This window comes from Plecotus auritus (genome assembly GCF_963455305.1).
Source record: "Plecotus auritus genome assembly, chromosome: 8".
NCBI lineage: Eukaryota > Metazoa > Chordata > Mammalia > Chiroptera > Vespertilionidae > Plecotus > Plecotus auritus.
This window is the reverse complement of record NC_137782.1, coordinates 38669159-38691092: the sequence shown is the minus strand read 5'-3', so window position 1 is coordinate 38691092 and position 21934 is coordinate 38669159. Positions and strand designations below refer to the sequence as shown.

Below are 21934 nucleotides of genomic sequence, written 5' to 3'. Positions count from 1 at the left end.
GCAGGGGAGGGAAGTTGGGGGTGACTAGGCCTGCAGGGAAGGGCAGTTGGGGGGGAACACAGACCTGCAGGGGAGAGCAGTTGGGGGGGACCAGGCCTGCAGGGGAGGGCAGTTAGGGGCAAACAGGCTGGCAGGGGAGCAGTTAGGCATCAGCCAGGCTGGCAGGGGAGTGGTTAGGGGGTGATCAAGCTGGCAGGCAGAAGCGGTTAGGGGCAATCAGGAAGGCAGGCAGGTGAGCAGTTGAGAACCAGCAGTCCTGGATTGTGAGAGGGATCCCAGATTGGAGAGGGTGCAGGCTGGGCTGAGGGACACACACCCCTGTGCACGAATTTTGTGCACTGGGCCTCTAGTAAATATATAATTACATATAATCCTATATAATAAAAGGCCAGAGGCATCACGACCGAAACAACCAGAGACCAGACCACCATGGCCCCTTGCGGGCTGGCCCCACCCCAAGCAAGCAGTTAGGGGCAATCAGGCAGGCAGACAGCCCCTTGCAGGGTTGGCCCTGCCCCCAATCAGGCAGGCAGAGTGTTTAGGGGTGATCAGTCAGGCAGACCAGTGGTTAGGGGTGATCAGGTAGGCAGGCCAGTGGTTAGGGGAGATCAGGTAGACAGACAGCCCCTCGCAGGGCTGGCCCCGCCCCCAGCAAAGAAAGGAGGCCCTGGCCAGCCAAGCCATTGCATCCCAGCCCATTGCCTGCAGAGGGAGGACATCAGTGGCAGGGGAGAGGGGGCAGCACTGCACAGATGGAAAGCAGTGTCAGCGGCGGGGTTAGGGCTAGCTGCCGGCAGCCAGTGGAAGGAAAGCCCCAATAGGCCCTGATGTCAGGCCAGGCCTAGGAACCCTGCCCGAGGGGTCACGGATTGTGAAAGGGTGCAGGCCGGGCTGAGGGACGCCCTTGAGTGCACGAATTTTCATGCACTGGGCCTCTAGTGTTAATATAAAATTGCTAAGTAGACTTCTTTAATGGTTTGAAAATAAAAAGCAAAAATAAATCAGAATTGAGGTGATAAAATACCTAAGTATTTATTTAAGACTTGGATTTGTTTAAATTTTTTCAACAGAATTTTAATCTGAAGGTTATTCTTCCGGGTTTTAAAGAAGACTCACAGATTTTGAAAATTAGATTACTACCAGGTAATATTATTTTAAGAAATATTCCTAAATTTACCTTTTAAATAATATTCTTATGATAATATGTAATAATATTTTTTGGTGTGATAATTGTATAAGTCTTGCAAAGACATATGAATGTCAAACATAACACTGACAGAAATGACCAGGAAAACCTTGAGGAAGACTTTCGTGACGTTCTAAAAATAACTTAGGGAGGAAAATTTGAATATTGAAAATGTATTTGGGAACTATTTTTAGAGCTGTACTTACTAGGATTATATTACAACTGGATCAGTCTTTTACCTCTTCTGATACAACAGCGATTACTTCGTATTTTAAGAAAAAAAAAGTTTCTCATGTATTTAAGTTGTTAATTTGAAAATGAAGTTACATTAAAGTTTCACAGGGTAGAAAATGCTGGCTAATTTGACGAACAGTCTATTTTAGAAATTCACAGAATATATTCTAGACTCAACCTTTCTGTGTTTGAATCTAAACTGACACTTATGAGCTAGGTAAACTTGTATGAGTCAGTTTCTTCATGTGTAAAATGAGAATATTTATTTTCCCAGTTGTGAGAACTAAATGAGTTAATATGGCCAACTCTTACTCTGCAGTTCCATGGTAACTGAATAGAGGACACAGTTTCAATATGCATGCGTTCTCATTAACACAGTACTGCTCTTAAGTGAGAACTGCATGTGTTTGTAAAATGCCTAGAACAGTGCTTGGGATGTAAGTTTTAGCTCTGAAATTAACAATACCATGATTATATCTTTATCTATATGACTTTTTGTCCTGGTTTTGAGTGAAAAGAAACATTGGCTATTTTATTATCTTTTATAAATTCCAGTAGTTTGAGATATCCCGCAATCATGAATTGATAAAAATTGGCACCTTAGTAAAAGTATAATAAAAAGTATTACATATTAATAAACACTTATAATTCTTTTATTTTAGAGGTTAACTAAAAGTGTGGATTGGAGTAGTGAGATTCTTAGTAACCAGTTGGTTCTGACATTTTTTTGGAATTCAAGAGTGAAAGTGGTAAAGTAGGAAGTAGCACAGTATAGTGATAGTGGTCATCAGGTTTCATATTATAAACCAGAACTTAAACCTGAATCTGCTACTCTCTAGCCACTTGTCCTGAACAAGATACTTAATCTCTCTGGGTCTCAGTACCTTGTCTATAAAATGGAGACAATAATATTACCTTATTTATTAAGATCATTATGAGGATTATATGAGAACTAGAGGCCTGATGTACAAAATTCATGCAAGAGTAGGCCTTCCTTCCCTCGGCTGCTGGCACCGGCTTCCCTCTGGCACCTGGGACCCAGGCTTCCCTAGCAGCCCTGGCTTCCTCTGGAAAGATGTTCGGTCTAATTAGCATATTATACCTTTATTAGTATAGATAGTACTTAATTAAAACTTAACATGTTGCCTGGCATAGAGTAAAAAAATATTAGCTAATATCATAAAGTAAAATAAGTGTTTCTAGTAACTATTCTTTATAAACTTGTGTTATCAGCATTTAGCATAAATTAAATTTTAAAAATACCAGTGTTTATAGAACACATCAAGTCATCTTGCTACAGAAGTGTAAGCCCTCTTATTAATCTTAGAGGAAGCTTATGTTGTAATTTGCTTATGACAGCAAAGTAGTAGGCAGTCTGACAAATTATCTGGTCATATCACTACATGAACTGATCATTTGAACATTATCCTTTAAACAGGCATGTAGTTACATGTGCCTGAGAAATCAGTCATTGTATAAAGTTGAAGTTAGTAAAAGTATAATAAACTTGGCTTTTCTTCTTGACTACTTTTTTTTTCCAGGATCTTTTTAAAAAATGTACGTGTATAGGTGATTTCTAGCATGAGTTATCACTGTGTCACAGTTTGTTGCATAAAACCAAGTCTAGACATCAGGCATTTTTATATAATTGAGACAACCCTGCTCAGATATAGAATTTATGCATTGGGGAATAGAAATGATGAAACATGGATATGGCTTAGTTTTTCCTTTCTCAGCATTATTTATAAATTATTAAAACTTGAAATATTAAAAATTATTTCTTTTGATATTTCTATATTTCAATCTTAGAAACTTGAATCTTCATTTCATTATATAATTTCCTTGTAGGTCCCCCTCATCAATTGAAAGTGAAACCTGATTCTGAATTTTTAGTTATAGAAAATGGAATGGCTTTCCCATTTCAGGTAGAAGTTTTGGATGAATCAGACAATATAACAACACAACCAAAACTGGTTGTTCATTGTAAGGTAAGGTATTGTAAGATAAAGAATATGTAGATTTTATTTTGAATCCCATTGTAGTAAATGGAAATAACTATATTTTTAGCTGCTTTTTAGTAAGTCTTGTATAGTATCTAGGTCTTGAACGATTATTCCATGGAGAAATTTGTGGGATATTGTATTACCAATAGTTTTCAGGATCCCTAAGCCAATAAAGATGTCAGCTGCACCAAGTTTCATAAAGAAATTTATGAACTGAAGATTCCCCTCCTCTCCTTCCTTGGTTCATTCACCTCATTTCAGGTGAAGTATTTAATTTATGAATAGAAATCCTTCAGGATTGGGGATAGATGGATGGATGGATAGATGGATCAATGAAGATGACTAAAAGGAAAGGAAAACCCAAGTAGTTTGTAAAGTATAAAAAGGAAGAATATTGGTTGAGGAAGTCAGATTTTCTTCCAAAACAGATAAATTTTACCTAGAAATATAAAAAATTAACTCTTTTCAATCATAAATTCCCTAGAACCGTAGTCTGCAAACTGCGGCTCGTGAGCCACATGTGACTCTTTGGCCACTTGAGTGTGGCTCTTCCACAAAATACCATGGCCTGGGCGAGTCTATTTTGAAGAAGTGGCGTTAGAAGAAGTTTAAGTTTAAAAAATTTGGCTCTCAAAAGAAATTTCAATTGCTGTACTGTTGATATTTGGCTGTTGACTAATGAGTTTGCCGACCACTGCCCTAGAATATTATGAATTCTACTTAGAATTTTCTAATTTATAGCCAGAAATAGTAGCTCTAGTGAAGTACTTGAAAATTTAAACAATTATTTAATAAGTTATTGAGGTCTTAAATGATTTTTTGTGCTTCTAGTTTTTAGGTGCTCCTAACCTTCCACTCTACACTGTGGATTGCAGTAGTTCTGGAACCAGTATTTTATCAGGACCTGCAATTCAAGTTCAGAATATTAAAAAAGATCAGACGCTTAAAGCTAAAATTGAAATACCTGTAAGTTGTTACTGTTATTCATTGGTATTATATTGAGTCTTCATACAAATAGTCTTTAAGAGATTTATAATAAATTCTCTAAAGTTGTTTGACTTTTTTAAATGAGGTATTTGCAGTTCTTTTAGCCAAAGGGAAATAAGGAAGCAGGAAGTGGTATAGTGAATAATTTAATGTTTTATATAAAATATTAGTATTTTTTTGACCAAACCTTTTACAATTTCTGTAGCATTATTGATTTACATATTCCTAAAATTAATTTTCTCATACATAAAAATTTGACATTTATGTGTCAGTTTTATTTTTTATAGTTTACACTTGTTTCTTAGACAGTTTGGTAAATATTTCCATTTAACTACCACTGATGGACTATAGGCATTTAATTTGTATGTGTAATTTTAAAAATGAAACAATGGTTTTAATTAGTATTTTCATATAAAGACATTTTTATGTTAATATGACTATAGGATACATTTTAAAAATACGTATTTTTTTATTGATTTCAGAGAAGAAGGGAGAGGGAGAGAGAGGTAGAAATATCCATGATGAAAGAGAATCATCGATCGGCTGCCTCCGGCACGCCCCACACTGGGGATTGAGCCTTCAGGCCAGGCATGTGCCCTGACCAGGAATTGAACTGTGACCTCCAGGTTCATAGGTCAACGCTCAACCACTGAGCCATGTCAGTCGAGGAACCATAGGATACTTTTTATTGGATATACATCATGGCTGAAGGTGAAGCCAGCTTGATATAAGCAATTAATCCCCTAAGGTTGTTGAATGGGCTAACAAATACTTAAACAAATGAAATACTTAAATGTGATTTCTTTATATATGATGCAGTAGATGATGAATATCCTAATTCCATTTGATTGATGTTTTCCTAAAAATTATACATCAAATAACATTTTAAGCCTCAAAAGGGTAAAAGACAGCTTTTATTTATTTATTTTTTATTAGAATGAGATGATTTTAAATATTTTATTTTCAGACTGGTTGTATTTGATATTCTTCAAATATTTGTTATGTATTTTCTTTTTTCAATAATATGGCCAACTTATTTTGAGCATACTATCAGGAAGATTAAGGAGAAAAGATTTGGATTTAGGAAGGAATTTGGGTTTAGAAGCAAGAATAACAAATTATTAGGGATTATGCAAATACAGGGCAGCAACAGGCAGAGGACCCAAGAATCCAGATCAGTTAAGCAAAGACCAAAGTATAGCACGTAAATCAGTTAGAAAATGTTATCTAAAGGTTGTGACTCTTGAGTTTTGAGTTTGAGTCAGGCAAATAAGATATGCATAGGATGGAGGATCGGGATGGGTTCTTTATCTGATATTTTGTGAGGTAGGAATTTTGAATATGTTATTCATGTGGATGGGCTTTGATAGGAATGACTGTAACCAATAAGGAAAGAGGCATGAGCTAAGGAAGATTGTAACGGTATTTTAGGCTTAGGCTTATTTTGAATTTTGTGGAATGCATTATACCTGGTTATGAAATAATGATGTAAGATTTTAATTCTGTGTGCCTAAAATCAACTTATAAAGTTTAATCCAGCTCATTTTTATTGATCTATGGAACACTGATATAATAACCATAATAAATTATAAATATGCCAGCTTAGTCTTTAAGACGTTTAAAGTCCTTATCTAGCTATAAGCAAACTTGTGCACTTATCCCATTTAATAATGAATTGAAAAAGCACTAGTGTAACCTAATATCATTAAATAATGTACTTGATGGCAATTATTTGTCCCTGATTTTATTGAAAACTTTTAATATTTTTACATCTTTAATCTTATTAATGAATGTTAGTCACCAAATCCCTGTTATGTGATTAAAATTTTACAAGTTTGTGGCACTTTTAAGTAAACTTACAAATAAAGGGAAGGGAATCCTTTTAAGTTCAAACATGCTAGTGTTTTGGTTTTAAGAAAGTGGCCATTATCTTTATTTATAACTTAGTGGTATAAAATATGGAATTATTGATAGTACAATGTATTCTTAGTTACAAAACCTATAAATGTTAATAGTATATAAGATGATCTTCCATATTATTGGAATAAATTTTCAAGCAGTGTAATAAAACATTCACTGTTAAAGCCAAAAACTGTTTTTAAAAAGTATAGATATCAGTCAATATATGTTGGTTTTCTTCTCTTCCTAGAGTTGTAAAGATGTGGCACCTGTGGAGAAAACGATTAAGTTGCTTCCCAGTAGCCATGTTGCAAGATTACAGATATTCAGTGTGGAAGGACAAAAGGCAATCCAGATCAAACACCAAGATGAGGTTACTTGGATAGCAGGCGATGTTATGCATAATCTTATTTTTCAAATGTATGATGAAGGAGAAAGAGAAATCCATGTAACATCAACTTTAGCAGAGAAAATTAAAGTAAGTATCTAAAACATTGTTTATTTTTGAAAATATATATATATATATATTTTTTAAATATATTTTATTGATATTTCACAGAGAGGAAGGGAGAGGGATAGAGAGCTAGAAACATTGATGAGAGAGAAACATCGATCAGCTGCCTCCTGCACACCACCTACTGGGGATGTGCCCGCAACCAAGGTATATGCCCTTGACCGGAATCGAACCTGGGACCCTTGAGTCCCCAGGCCGACGCTCTATCCACGGAGCCAAACCGGTTTCGGCTGAAAATATATTTTTATTGATTTCAGAGAGGAATGGAGAGTGAGAGAGAGAGAGGGAGAGAGAGAGAGAGACAATGATGAGAGAGAATCATTGATTGGCTGCCTCCTACATGCCCCCAACTGGGAATGGAGCCCACAACCCAGGCATGTGCCCTAACTAGGAATTGAACCATGACCTCCTGGTTCATAGGTCGATGCTCAACCACTGAGTCACACTGGCTGGGCAACAGATTGGTTATTTTTAAGAACTTTTTTTTTTTTTACTTCATGTTTGGAAGACTCTGAATAAGAAGTTTTGCTTGGAGAATCATTTTCCACCCTCTTATTCTGTATCTACCTTTGTCTTTGCAGCTTACATGTGTCTCTTGTAGGCAGCATATAGTTGGGTTTTATTTTTTGATTCAGTCTGCTAACTCTGGGAGTGACGTAGGTGCTTATGTAGGTGGGTTCCAACTTAAGGTGAAAATCGCGTTACGTCACGCCATAGGAATGGATCTCTGACGTAATCCGAGGACCTACTGTGTATATCCTGGTTTGGGGATTTTTGTGTGTGGTTACTATTAGGTTTGTGAAAAAATTAAGTTGCATATGTGCCATAGTGTTTTTCCTTTTATGTTTTGGTTGTCACAAATTATCCCTGTTTATGCTGTAAGTTTTTTGATGATCTTACTTACAGTGTTGTGACCTTATGTTCTTTGTTTCAGGTAGAATAACTCCCTTGAGTATTTCCTGCAATGGAGGTTTTCTGGTGATAAAATCCCTTAGCTTCTGTATGTCTGGGAATGTCTTTCTTTCTCCTTCATATTTAAAGGATAATTTTCCTGGATATATTGCTCATGGCTGGTAATTTCTCTCTTTCAGATATTTGAATATTTGGTTCCACCCTCTTCTGTCTTGTAGAGTTTCTGCTGAGAAGTCGGATGAAATTCTGATAGGTTTTCCTTTGTAGGTCACTTCCTTCTTTTGCCTGCCTGCTTTGAGAATTTTTGTCATTAATTTTTGACAGCTTTAATACCAGGTGCCTTAGAGAGGGTCTATTTGGATTGAGATAACTAGGTGTTCTCTTTGCTTCTTGAATTCGAGGATCTAGTTCTTTCCATAGGGTTGGGAAGTTGTCATCTACTATTTGTTTGAATAGACTCTCTGTTCCATGCTCCCACTTCTCCTCTGGAATACCTATAATTCTAATATTGCTTTTTCTTTTTTCAATCTTTAATTTCTTTATTGATTAAAGTATTACATATGTGTCCATATCACCCCTTTAACCCCCAAACCCCCCCACTCATGCCCTCAACCCCCTGTTGTCTGTGTCCATTGGTTGGGCTTATATGCATGCATACAAGTCCTTTGGTTGATCTCTCCCCCTTACCCCCACCCTCTCCTACCTTCCCTCTGAGGTTTGACAGTCTGATCGTTGCTTCTCTGTCTCTGGATCTATTTTTATTCATCAGTTTATGTTGTTCGTTATATTCCATAAATGAGTGAGATCATGTGATATTTATCTTTCTCTGACTGGCTTATTTCACTTAGCATAATGCTCTCCAGTTCCATCCATGCTGTTGCAAATGGTAAAAATTCCTTCTTTTTTACCACAGTATAGTGTTCCATTGTGTAGATGTACCACAGTTTTTAAATCCATTCATCTGCTGATGGGCACTTAGGCTGTTTCCAAATCTTAGCTATGGTGAATTGTGCTACTATGAACATAGGGGTGCATATATCCTTCCTGATTGGTGTTTCTAGTTTCTTGGGATATATTCCTAGAAGTGGGATCGTAGGGTCAAATGGGAGTTCCATTTTTAGTTTTTTGAGGAAACTCCATACTGTTCTCCACAGTGGCTGCACCAGTCTGCATTCCCACCAGCAGTGCAAAAGGGTTCCTTTTTCTCCACATCCTCACCAACATTTGTCATTTGTTGGTTTGTTGATGATAGTCATGCTGGCAGGTGTGAGATGGTACCTCATTGTCGTTTTGATTTGCACCTTTCGTATAATTAGTGACTTTGAGCATGTTTTTATATGTCTCGTGGCCTTCCTTCTGTCCTCTTTCGAAAAGTATCTATTTAGGTCTGTTGCCCATTTTTTGATTTGGTTGTTTTTCTTTCTTTTGTTAAGTTGTATGAGTTCCCTGTAAATGTTGGAGATTAAACCCTTATCGTTGATAACATTGGCAAATATGTTCTCCCATGCAGTGGGCTTTCTTGTTGTTTCGTTGATGGTTTCCTTTGCTTGCAGAAGCTTTTTATTTTGATGTAGTCCCATTTGTTTATTTTCTCTTTAGTTTCCATTGTCCTAGGAGCAGTATCAGTGAAGAAATTGCTTCAGCATATGTCTGAGATTTTGCTGCCTGTGGATTCCTCTAGTATTTTTTGGTTTCCCATCTATGTTTAAGTCCTTGATCCATTTTGAGTTTGTTTTTGTGTATGGTGTAAGTTGGTGGTCTAGTTTCATTTTTTTGCATGTATCTGTCCAATTTTCCCAACACCATTTATTGAAGAGACTGTCTTGACTCCATTGAATGCTTTTGCCTCCTTTGTCGAATAGTGGTTTGGGTCAATTTCTGGGTTCTCTATTCTATTCCACTGATCTATATGTCTGTTCTTGTGCCAGTACCAGGCTGTTTTAAGAACAGTGGCTTTGTAATACAGCTTGATATCTGGTATTGAGATCCCACCTACTTTGTTCTTCTTTTTCAGGATTGCTGCAGCTATGTGGGGTCTTTTTTTATTCCAGATGAATTTTTGGAACGTTCGTTCTTGGTCTGTGAAATATGCTGTTGGTATTTTAATGGGGATTGCATTGAATCTATAGATTGCTTTGGGTAGTATGGACATTTTAATGGTTTGATTCTATCAATCCATGAGCATGGTATGTTTTTCCATTTGTTTATGTCTTCCTCTATCTCTTTTTTCAGTGTCCTGTAGTTTTTTGCATATAGGTCTTTTACCTCCTTAGTTAATTTTATTCCTAGGTATCTTAATTTTTTTTGGTGCGATGGTAAATGGGATTGCTTTTTTAGTCTCTCTTTCTGTAAGTTCACTATTGGTGTAAAGAAATGCCATAGATTTCTCGGCATTAATTTTGTATCCTGCTACATTGCCGAATTCATTTATTAAGTCTAGTAATTTTTTGATGGAGTCTTTAGGGTTTTCTATGTACAGTATCATGTCATCCTCGAATAAGGACAGTTTTACTTCTTCTTTTCAAATTTGGATGCCCTCTATTTCTTCTTCTTGTCTGATTGCAATGGCTAGTACTTCCAGTGCTATCTCGAACAGGAGTGGTGAAAGTGGGCATCCCTGTCTTGTTCCTGTTAGGGGAAACGGTTTTAGTTTTTGTCCATTGCATATGATGTTGGCAGTGGGTTTGTCATATATGGCTTGTATTATGTTTAGGTATGATCCTTCTATTCCTACCTTGCTGAGCGTTTTTATCAAGAAAGGGTGTTGGATTTTGTCAAATACTTTTTCTGCATCAATTGATATGACTGTGATTTTTATCTCTCAATATGTTTATGTGATGTATTACATTTATTGATTTGCGGATATTATACCGTCCTTGCATCCCCGGAATAAATCCTACTTGGTCATGGTGTATGATCTTTCGGATATATTGCTGGATCTGATTTGCTAGAATTTTGTTGAGGATTTTGGCATCTATGTTCATGAGGGATATTGGCCTATAATTCTCTTTCATTGTGTTGTCTTTATCTGGTTTTGGTATTAGGGTAATGCTGGCTTCATAGAATGAGCTTGGAAGTGTTCCTTCCTCTTGAAATTTTTGGAATAGTCTGAGGAGGATAGGTTTTAGTTCTTCCTTGAATGTTTGGTAAAACTCCCCTGTGAAGCCGTCTGGCCCCAGGCTTTTGTTTGCTGGGAGCTTTTTGATGACTGCTTCAATTTCTTCCATAGTTATCGGCCTATTGAGATTTTTAGAATCTTCCTGATAGAGTTTTGGAAGGTTGTATTTTTCTAGGAATACGTCCGTTTCCTCTAGGTTGTCTAGTTTGTTGGAGTAGAGTTGTTCATAGTATTTGTTAGCAATCCTTTGTATTTCTGTGGGGTCCGTTGTTATTTCGCCTCTTTCATTTCTGATTTTGTTTACTTGGGTCCTCTCTCTCTGCTTCTTGGTGAGCCTGGGAATAGGTTCATCAATCTTGTTTATCCTTTCAAAGAACCAGCTCTTGGTTTCATTGATCTTTTGTATTGCTTTTTGTCTCTATGTCATTTATTTCTGCTCTGATCTTTATTATTTCCTTCCTTCTGCTCACTGTGGGCTTTTCTTGTTGCTCTCTTTCTAATTATTTGAGTTGTAGAGTTAGATGATTTACTACCATTTTTTCTTTTTTTTTGAGGTACGCCTGTAGAGCTATAAACTTCCCTCTCAGGACTGCTTTCATTGTGTCCCATAGATTTTGGATTGTTGTGTTTTTATTGTCATTAGTTTCCAGGATGTTTTTAATTTCTTCTTTGATCTCATTGGTAACACAATTATTATTTAATAGCATGCTATTCATCTTCCAAGTGTTGTGAGTTTTTTGGATTGTTTTTATTGTAGTTTATTTCTAATATTATGCCATTGTGGTCTGAGAAGATGCTTGGTATGATTTCAATCTTCTTGAATTTGGGGAGACTTTTCTTGTGAACTAATATGTGGCCTATTTTTTAAAATGACCCATGTGTACTTGAGAAGAACCTATATTCCATGGCTTTGGGTGAAATGTTCTGAAGATGTCAATTAAGTCCATCTGATCTAGAGAGTCATTTAGGATTGCTGTTTCTTTGCTGATTTTTTTGTCTAGAGGATTTATCCAGTTATGTCAGTGGTGTTTTGAAGTCCCCTACTATGATTGTATTGTTGTCGATCTCTCCCTTGATATCTTCCAGGAGTTTTTTTTATGTATTTGGGTGCTCCTGCATTGGGTTCATATATGTTTATTAGGGTTATATTCTCTTGCTGTATCGATCCCTTTAGTATTATGAAATGGTCTTCCTTATCTCTTGTTATGGCCTTCACTTTGAGGTCTATTTTGTCAGATATAAGTATTGCTACCCCAGCTTTTTTTTTTTTCTTTCCATTTGCCTGAAAGATATTTTTCCATCCCTTCACTTTCAGTCTATGTGAGTCCCTTGTTCTGAGGTGGGTCTCTTGTAGACAGCATATATATTGGTCGTGTTTTTTTTTATCCATTCAGCCACTCGATGTCTTTTGATTGGAGCATTTAGTGTGTTTATGTTTAAAATTATTATTGAAAGGTACTTGTTTGTAGTCATTTCTATTTTTGTGCCTGTGTTCTTTCTTACATTTTTATTTCTTCTTTTTTACAGCATTCTCTTCAGCATTTCTTGCATTGCTGGTTTGGTGGTGATAAACTCCCTTAGCCTTTTTTTTGTCTGTGAAGCTCCTGATTTCTCCTTCAATTTTGATTGATAGTCTTGCTGGATAGAGTATTCTTGGATTCAGTCCTTTGCTTTGCAACACTTCGTATACCTGCTTCCATTCCCTTCTAGCTTGATGTGTTTCTCTTGAGAAATCATTTGATAATCTGATGGGGGATCCTTTGTAGGTAACTCTCTGTCTCTCTTGCAGCCTTTAAGATTCTCTCTTTGTCATGAACATTTGCCATTGTAATTATAACATGTCTTGGTGTGGGTGTTTTGGGATTCATCATGCTTGGGACTCTCTGTACTTCTATAACTTTTTTCTTCCCCATATCTGGGAAGTTTTCTGTCATTATTTCTTCAAATAGATTTTCTAATCCTTGCTGCTCTGTGCTACTGGCAGCCCTCTTATACATATGTTACTTCGTTTTGTGTTATCCCAAAGCTCCCTTAGGCTCTCCTCCTGCTTTTTAATTTTTTTCTCCAGTTGCTGTTCAGATTGAACTTGTTTCTCTACCTTATCTTCTAATTCACTAATTCGGTCCTCTGCTTCTTCTAGTCTACTGTTGAAACTTTCCATGGTATTTTTGATTGTAGCTATATCACTTTTAATTTCTTCCTGATTCTTGCATTAGTTGTTGATTTTCTCATCCATCTGGTGAATGAATTGTACAACCATGGCTCTGAATCCTTTTTCTGTCATGTTGCATGCTTCAATTTCACTCATTTCCTTCTTGGCGCCTCCTCATTTTCTTTCCTCTGGGGATTGTGTTGTCTCCCCATTCTGACTATCACCAGAAGGTTCAAACTTCAAGTTGCATGGGCCTGGGCCATGTGCAGTGGGAGCTTTGCACCACCCAAGTGTCAGTGAAGAGCTCTGACACTAAGATATGTGGCTGCCATGGGTTGGTGGGAACCAGGCTTCCCCGAGTCAGTGTTACCAGTGCTCAGTATAGCCTTGTGTGCACACCTAGAATCAGGGACCCTGCCTGCACCACGCTGAAACAGACCCTGCTGGCGTGTGCTGAAAATCAGAGCCCCCTAGTGCGTGCCAGGAGTCAGAGTTCACCTGTGCCTGCACCAAGAATCGAGTATTAGAGTCTCTGTTGCTTCGTGCGGTCTCGCACTGAGAATCAGGGTCCCTGTGTGCGCATGCACCAAGAATTGGAGTCACTGGCTCTTAGTGTGAATGCACTGGGAGCCAGGGATCCCAGGCGCACGCAATAAGAAACATAGTCAAGTCACTGGTGCTTAGTGCTGCCTCCTGCCTGGAGAATTGGGGTCCTGGTCAGCTTGGGGGGACTGGGTTGCATAGTAGGAGCACAGACTTCCATGTGCGGTTGCCCAGAATCGAAGTCAGGTGGCACTGCTGCCCTGCGTGGGCTTTGGGTTTGGTCGCCTGATTGCGTTGCCGGGAACAGATTCCCAGTGTCCCCATGCTCCCAGGCTCAAATTCCTGTAGCAGCGCTGCAGCCCGTGCGAGGGGCAGGTCTAGCAGTTCCTATGGCGCTGCGGCGAGCCCGTGGGGAGGGGTATGGGCTCTGTGACACAGAAATCTATGGCCGGGATGTCTAGATTCTTGGTGTCTGTGGGTCTGCAGCTGTAGTCGCAGGTCTCTGTCCCAGTGGCTGCAGGGTCCTGGTTTGCGTCTGAGACCAGGATCCCAGTTTCAAGCAGCTCTGTTTCTCAAGATGTCGTGGTCTCTGTGCCCACACTGGCCGCCCTGGAGTGTCCACATTGGGAGGCGGGCTCCTCCATCTAAGACTGCCCGGTTTGGCAGCCCCTTGGAAGACCTGCAGAATCTAACTGTCCCTAGCTCATACACCACACACACACACCACACATCCACACACTCCTCTATTGCTCCCTCACCCTCTCACACTCTCTCCCTCCCTACCTTCCTGCCGGTCACCATCTTCCTTCCTAATACTGCTTTTTCTGATAGAGTCAGTTCTCATAGAGCTCTTTCGTGTGTTTTTTTATGCTCAGGTTTCTCTCTTCTTTCCTCTGTGTCATTTCTAAATTACTATCTTGGATATCACTAAATCTTTCTTCCATGGTTGGCTGTTTTCTCTGCTTAGTAGTTCACTCTTAATCTTCTTACTTGCATGCTTCATTTCCAGGATTTCTAATTGGTTCTTTTTTAAAGTTTCAATCTCTTTGGTAAAGTACTCCTTTTGTTCATTGATTTGTTTTCTGGGTGCATTGATTGCCTGTCTATATTTTCTCACTTCTTGTTGAGTATTTTCAGAACTACAGTCTTGAAATCTGTTGTTTATATCACATATTTCCATGTGTTCCAGCTTGCTTTCTGCTGATTTTTCTTTTTTTTTTTCTGATCATCCTTGTTACTGTTGTTATTAATAGTGTTTGCTGATCTCCTTTGCCTTATCATTTATATCTGTCTATATTAATGAAGAGGTCTTGCTACTATTTTCCAGTAGATGATGCTGAATTGTAAGATTTTTTTACCTCTGTAATCTCTCAGGGTTGACCTCCACGGCTTCCGTAAAGCTTCTGTAAGACAGTACAGCTGTATTGCTTAGGGGTGGGATTTGTTATGCCCTCAGCGTAATGGGGATCCCTGACCTCCGTGAGGTCCTGCTCCAAGCACCCCTCCTGGGGACCAGTCACAGAGGGAAACCGGTTCTACTGCAATAGCTCTCAGTTTATAGACAACTAGAGGCCTCATGCATGAAATTCATGCAAGAGTAGGCCTTCCTTCCCCCTGCTGCCGGCACCAGGCTTCCCTCTGGCACCCGGGACCCAGGCTTCCCTCAGGTCGCCAGCAGGCAGCCCAGGACCCAGGCTTCCCTCACAGCCCTGGCTTCGTCCAGAAGGATGGAAGGACTTCTGGAAGGATGGCTGGTCTAATTAGCATATTACGCTTTTACTAGTATTATTATAGATAGGCTCCTGGACCTGACTCCAAGGGCAATATTAGGCAAGTTTTGGGATTTCAAGTGGCAGCAGGGCTCTGTGGTTCTGCTTCTTTGTATGAAACACCACCCTGCCCAACAGGGGAGAGCTGCAGGGCAGAAGCCCGTGTTCCCTTTTAGGCATCTGCCATCTCAGACACTGTTCACTCACTCCCTTGCTGCCCCCTGTAGCTCTCTGTTCCTCCAGCCCAAGGAAGCATCTGCTACCACCAGCTTCCTCCCTCTCCTGGCTGGGCCAAGAGCTCCTGGCTGCTGGACTGCTTCTGGGGGCTGTCTATGCTCTCCTCCCTTCTTGTCTCCCCATTTTTGTCCACCTTTAGATGTTTCAGTGTGTGGGTCTCAGGCATGCGTCTGTGTTGAGCAGGAATTTCTTTGTTGAATTATAGTTGGTTAACTTGTTGACATTTCAGGGGGACAGGCCAAGGGTTCTCTAACGCTGCCATTCCTCTGATGTCACTCTCTGAATAAGAAGTTTTATACAGCACCTCTAAGAAGAATTTACCAAATAGAAATACTACAGTCATTTATAATTCCAGGCTAAATAAGAGGTTTTCTTCATGTACTAGATTGAAACGTGAATTATTCATATGTGACATGATTTTGACACTTAAAACCAAATTCCAGTGTTTGGTATTTTGTTTAGTTGTCACTACCTGGCCAGCTGTATTTCTGTATCCACAATCAAAATCACTACCTTACCACAGCAATCTATAGCTATTCTGAAGGCACTAAATAAAAGGTCTGTTAAAGTTAAATAATGAAGCAGTATTGTTAATTATACAGAGCCCTGATTTGGCCACTTGAAATTGGTATAACAATCACTAAAAGCATGATCTTAGAAAATAGTTTGGTAGGTTCTCAGTAATTTTAGGTGGTTCTCATCATTCTGCTGTCATTTGAATATATCATCTTCTATATATAAATAAAAATGTAAATGTTTGTTTGTTCAAAATCTTAAATCTCTGAAAGTTCTTCACCGATTGCTTTGAAATTTTGACACAAGGTTGCATTTGAATATGCGTGTGTTTTTATGTACCTTATACCTACTATTATATAGATGTCACACCTGTGACAGGTAAAAACATGCTTTTTTGAAAAACAGCGCCATCTGTTGGACATAAAAGCAACACACGCTATACTAAACATTATGATTCCATTTCACTGTTTCCGATTGCATTGTTAAATTGAATTTTCATAGATTTCCATTTATTTTCATTTAGATTTAATTATTTCATGTGACATGGCGTTGAAATTGAGCTGTGTCGTTTACCATAGTGTTAATTTCGTGAGTATCCAAATAATGCCTCGCAGAAGATAAAACCTAAGTCGTCGTACTCGCGGAGCGGAAGCAGTGCGACGAGTAATTGCAAATCAAACTGAGGAAGAACGGGCATCAGCGAACGAGTGAAACAAAGAATGGCTCAAATACGTGCTGAGGAAGCAGCAGAGCGACGTGCAGCCAGACTTGAGGATGCAAGGTTGCGAGCACAGCGATTGCGTTCTGCAGCTTCAGATCTGCTTCGTTCTCAACAGAATGAATGCAACAGGCTGAGAGTGGCTGAAAGATGGCAATGAGAAACAGCAGATCAGCGTCAAACACGACTCCGTGCTCAGCAATCACACGATTACAATCGCCTTGCATTCTTGTACAACCCAGCTGATGATTATAGTTTGAGCCGGCATGTTCTCATCGGCACTATGACTGAAGTGTGTCCTTATTGCAAGGCTCTGAAATTTAATGGAGAAACGAAAGGAATGTGTTGCGCCGCCAGAAAAATTAAACTGCCTCAACTTGGAGAACCGCCAGAGCCATTAATATGCGTGTCCAGCTGCAAAATGATCGATCAGCTGAGATATTCTCACATCAATTGCTGGAAATTGGGAACGGAAAGGTGCCGGTTGATCTGACCTCAGGACGAATTTCATTGCCTCATAACTTCTGCAATTTAGTGACGTTAAAAGAAGAATTGATTGAAAAAGTATTTCCCAATATTCAAACCAATTATAAGAATCACGATTGGCTGAGTGAACGAGCTATTCTTGCGGCCAAGAACAAAGACGTCTACGAACTTAACAATATTATTCAGTCTAACATTCAAAGCGAGGCAGTCACATACAAGTCCATCGACACTGTTGTGGAAGCAGTTAATTATCCAACAGAATTTTTGAATTCACTCGATCTGCCAGGGATGCCACCGCACGTACTGCAATTGAAAATCGGCGTGCCAATTATCATGTTGCAAAATACCAACCAGCCTAAGCTTTGCAACAGCACGCGGCTTGCAGTAAAAAAAATTAATGAGCAACGTTGTAGAAGCAACAATCTTGACAGGACCTTTCAAAGGTGAAGATGTCCTCATTCCTCGCATTCCTATGATTCCATCGGATATGCCATTTCAATTTAAGAGATTGCAATTCCCAATTCGATTGGCGTTTGCAATCACCATCAACAAAGCTCAGGGCCAATCTTTAGAATTGTGGGGTTTAGATCTAGACATGGATTACTTCTCACATGGACAATTATATGTTGCGTGTTCTAGAGTCAGCAAACCAGACAATCTCTATATCTGCACAGACAATGGAACAACAAAAAATATTGTATACCCACAAGCATTGTGAAATTAAACATATTAGAAACGTGCACTTTCTCTTTTCTTTCTTTCCCATTTAACCAGACTGAGCCACAGCAACGCGTGGCCGGGTACAGCTATTTTGTACCTAAAATGGGTTAATCTATATGTTGAAACTTAACATATTACTTAATAGACACCCAAATCAAAATGATTAAATTGTTATCACATAAAGTAGATTCCTTACTTCTTTAAAAGTACAATCAATTCTAATGTAATGAAACATGTAAATTTCTAAAAGTCATTGTGTGTAAAATGGTGCAATAAAAAGCACAGGGTTTATGGGAAAATGGGAATTAGAGGCACAATACTCAAACTGCTGGCTCCCAACCTATGGCCTGCCTGCCAGCCTGATCACCCCCTAACCACTCCCCTGCCAGCCTCATTGACGCCTAACTGCTCCCCTGCTGGCCCTATAGCCCCCAACTGCCCTCCCCTACTAGCCTGGTCACCCCCAACTGCCCTCCCCTACAGGCCTGGTCCCCCACAACTGCCCTCCCCTGCAGGCCTGATTGTCTTCAACTGCCCTCCCCTGCTGGCCTGGTTGTTCCCAACTGCCCTCTCCTGCTGACTTGGTCACCCCTAACTGCCCTTCCCTGCTGGCCTGATCGCCCACAACTACCCTCCCCTGCCGGCCATCTTGTGGCAGCCATCTATGACCACATGGGAGTGGCCATCTTTGACCACGTGGGGGCGGCCATCTTGTGTGAGGGCGTGAGGGTCAATTTGCATATTACCTCTATATTATATAGGATATCCTATAGTCATATTTTTTTTAATTTAATCTTCATTGTTCAGATTATTACAATTGTTCCTCTTTTTTCCCCCATAGCTCCCCTCCACCCGGTTCCCACCGCACCCTCTGCCCTTACCCCCCTCCCACTGTCCTCATTTATAGGTGTACGATCTTTGTCCTGTCCTTTCCCGCACCCCCCACACCTCTTTCCCCCCAAGAATTGTCAGTCCACTCCCTTTCTATGCCCCTGATTCTATTATATTCACCAGTTTATTCTGTTCATCAGATTTTTTTATTCACTTGATTTTTAGATTCACTTGTTGATAGATAAGTATTTGTTGTTCATAATTTTTATCTTTACCTTTTTCTCTTCCTCTTCTTAAAGAATACCTTTCAGTATTTCATATAATACTGGTTTGGTGGTGATGAACTCCTTTAGTTTTTTCTTATCTGTGAAGCTCTTTCTCTGCCCTTCAATTCTGAATGATAACTTTTGCTGGGTAGAGTAATCTTGGTTGTAGGCTCTTGCTATTCATCACTTTGAATATTTCTTGCCACTCCCGTCTGGCCTGCATAGTTTCTGTTGAGAAATCAACTAACAGTCGTATGGGTGCTCCCTTGTAGGTAATTAACTGTTTTTCTCTTGCTGCTTTTAATATTCTCTCTTTGTCTTTTGCTCTTGGCATTTTAATTGTGATGTGTCTTGGTGTGGTCCTCTTTGGATTCCTTCTGTTTGGGGTTCTGTGTGCTTCCTGGACTTATAAGTCTATTTCTTTCACCAGGTGGGGGAAGTTTTCTGTCATTATTTCTTCAAATAGGTTTTCAGTATCTTGCTCTCTCTCTTCTTCTGGAACCCCCATAATTCGGATGTTGGAACGCTTGAAGTTGTCCCAGAGGCTCCTTACACTATCTTCAAGTTTTTGGATTCTTCTTTCTTTTTGCTTTTCCAGTTGAGCGTTTTTTGCTTCTTTGTATTTCAAATCTTTGACTTGATTCTTGTGATCCTCTAGTCTGCTGTTAGATCTCTGTATAATATTTTTTATTTCAGTCAGTGTATGCTTAATTTCTAGTTGGTCCTTTTTCATATCCTCGAGTGTCTCGCTAAATTTATCAGCCTTTCCTAGGAAATTCTTGAAAAGCCTTATAACCGTGGTTTTGAACTCTATATCCAGTCATTTGCTTTCCTCCATTTCTTTCATTTGTGACCTCTTTCTTTGCCTCTGCATTTTTGCTGCTTCCCTGAGTTGATAGAGTGGCTTTGTGTGCTAGGTGTCTTATAGGGCCCAGTGGCTCAGCCTCCCCAGTTACCTGAGGTGAACACTCTTGGTGCACCCCTTTGTGGGCTGTGTGCACAGTCTCGTTGTAGTTAAGCCTTGATTGTTGTTGGTATCACTGGGAGGAAGTGACCTCCAGGCCAATTGGCTGTGAGGATCAGCTGTGTCTACGCTGGGAGAACTTCTCTGCTGGAGACACCCTTATGAGACAAGACTTGCAAAAGCCTCTGTGCTCAGCTTGGATGGGGTGGAGTCTCAGGGCGGAGCAGACAGCATTGGTTTCCGGTCAGCCCTGCCCTAATAGGCCCCTGTGTCTAAGTGTCCCGTGATTATCGCTGCAAGCACCTCTGAGAGAAAACCGCCCTCAAGTTCCACCCGCTTCCAGACAGTCCAGTTTCTCCCCAAATGAGTCTGGGTCCCCAGAGTCTCGCCCGGAACTGGAGTTCAGTGCAATTGGGAGCTTTTGTCTCCCTCCCGATTGAGAAAGCCAGCCGCATACTCAGTTGCCCGCCCTCTCCGCACGCGCGCCTTGATACCTCTGCCTTCCGCAGTTCCTCTGAGTCTCAGTGTGCTTTTCTCTTTCCTGACAGTCCAGTTTCACCCCATATGAGTCTGGGTCCCCAGAGTCTCGCCCGGAACTGGAATTCAGCGCAGTCCAGAGCTTTTGTCTCCCTCCCGCTTTAGAAAGCTAGCCACGCACTTGGTTGCCAGTCCTCTGCGCGTGTGCGTCTCAGTACCTCTGCCTCCTGCAGCTCCTCTCAGTCTCGGTGTGCTTTTCTCTTTCCTTCTAGTTATAGAATTTCCAGTCAGACAGCCTTCCTGTGGTTCTGGATGATGTCCGTTTTGTCTTTTAGTTGTAGTTTTGAAATTGTTGTGCGAGGCAGCAGTTTAGGTTTTTACCTATGCCGCCATCTTGGTTTCTCTCCCCTATAGTCATCTTGTGTTTCCAAAAATAATAACTGATATTTTAAAAGAGTTGTTTAACTAGGGTTTTAACTGACCTTATTTTAAAATTTTTATTTGGAATAATCCCTGCTCCAGCCAGTTTATGTTTTCCCTCATTAATGAGAGAAGAGAAATAATCCCGAAAGGGAGACACAAGTCATTTTTACCTATATCAGCAGAGTTGGGTGAGTGGTTTAAAAGTGGTGCCAAGGAACCTGGCTTCTAAACTGGTTCCACATTCTTTTTCATATTGAGGTGAGGAAGAATTGACTGGAGAGCCTCTTCCTGTATGTACCTTTCTTTTTGCCATTCTCAGAGCTGTGGCCTACATTTGACACATTTTTGTCTCAAATCTGGTAGTTTTATATTTCTTGGGTTCCAGAGATTTTAAAACATGCACCTCTTCGTTGATAATACAAGATATTAAATACTGTTATTTTAAAAAATTAAATGTATAATCTTTAAAGTGGTTTTTATGGTCTTTATCGAATTCTTCAATATTGAGGAAAGTCAACCCAAACTAGGAATTCATTGAAGGGATAACACAGCTTTTTGTGTAACTCCTACTTCTTCCATTATTCAGAGAGAAAAAAAAGTATAATAAAGACTAAATGAGAATGAACATGGTTTAAAAAGATTAAAAGGTGACTAAGCCAATTAGAGCAGCATAACCTGGGATGAAAATATTAGAATACCAGTTATTTAAGAATCACAACAAAGTTGATCTAAAAACAGTTCTTAAATAGAAAGGATTGGAAGTTTAAAAGTAGGATAGAGTGGAGTAATCAACTTTAAAATATGGATCTAGTAACAAATTAAAACATGGGATGCAAGAGGTGCAAAATTAAATTAGAGCTAAAAGCATTCAAGAATGAATTAAAGCTAGAAGAGGTCAATGAGGGGAATAAGGGGACATATGTAATACTTTCAACAGTAAAGATTTAACTCTAGCCGGCTTGGCTCAGTGGATAGAGTG

General features: G+C 39.6%; 1 protein-coding gene across 1 annotated transcript in view; it reads left to right on the top strand.

Annotated features, from left to right (window-relative positions):
• The window catches only part of SMCHD1 (structural maintenance of chromosomes flexible hinge domain containing 1), a 168606-nt gene that overhangs the window by 86034 nt on the left and 60638 nt on the right, over window positions 1-21934 (top strand). The window contains exons 22-25 of the mRNA XM_080684014.1: window positions 1071-1143; window positions 3269-3408; window positions 4255-4389; window positions 6560-6787. Coding sequence (XP_080540140.1) covers window positions 1071-1143; window positions 3269-3408; window positions 4255-4389; window positions 6560-6787 — 576 coding nt within the window. The remainder of the gene's footprint in view (window positions 1-1070; window positions 1144-3268; window positions 3409-4254; window positions 4390-6559; window positions 6788-21934) is intronic.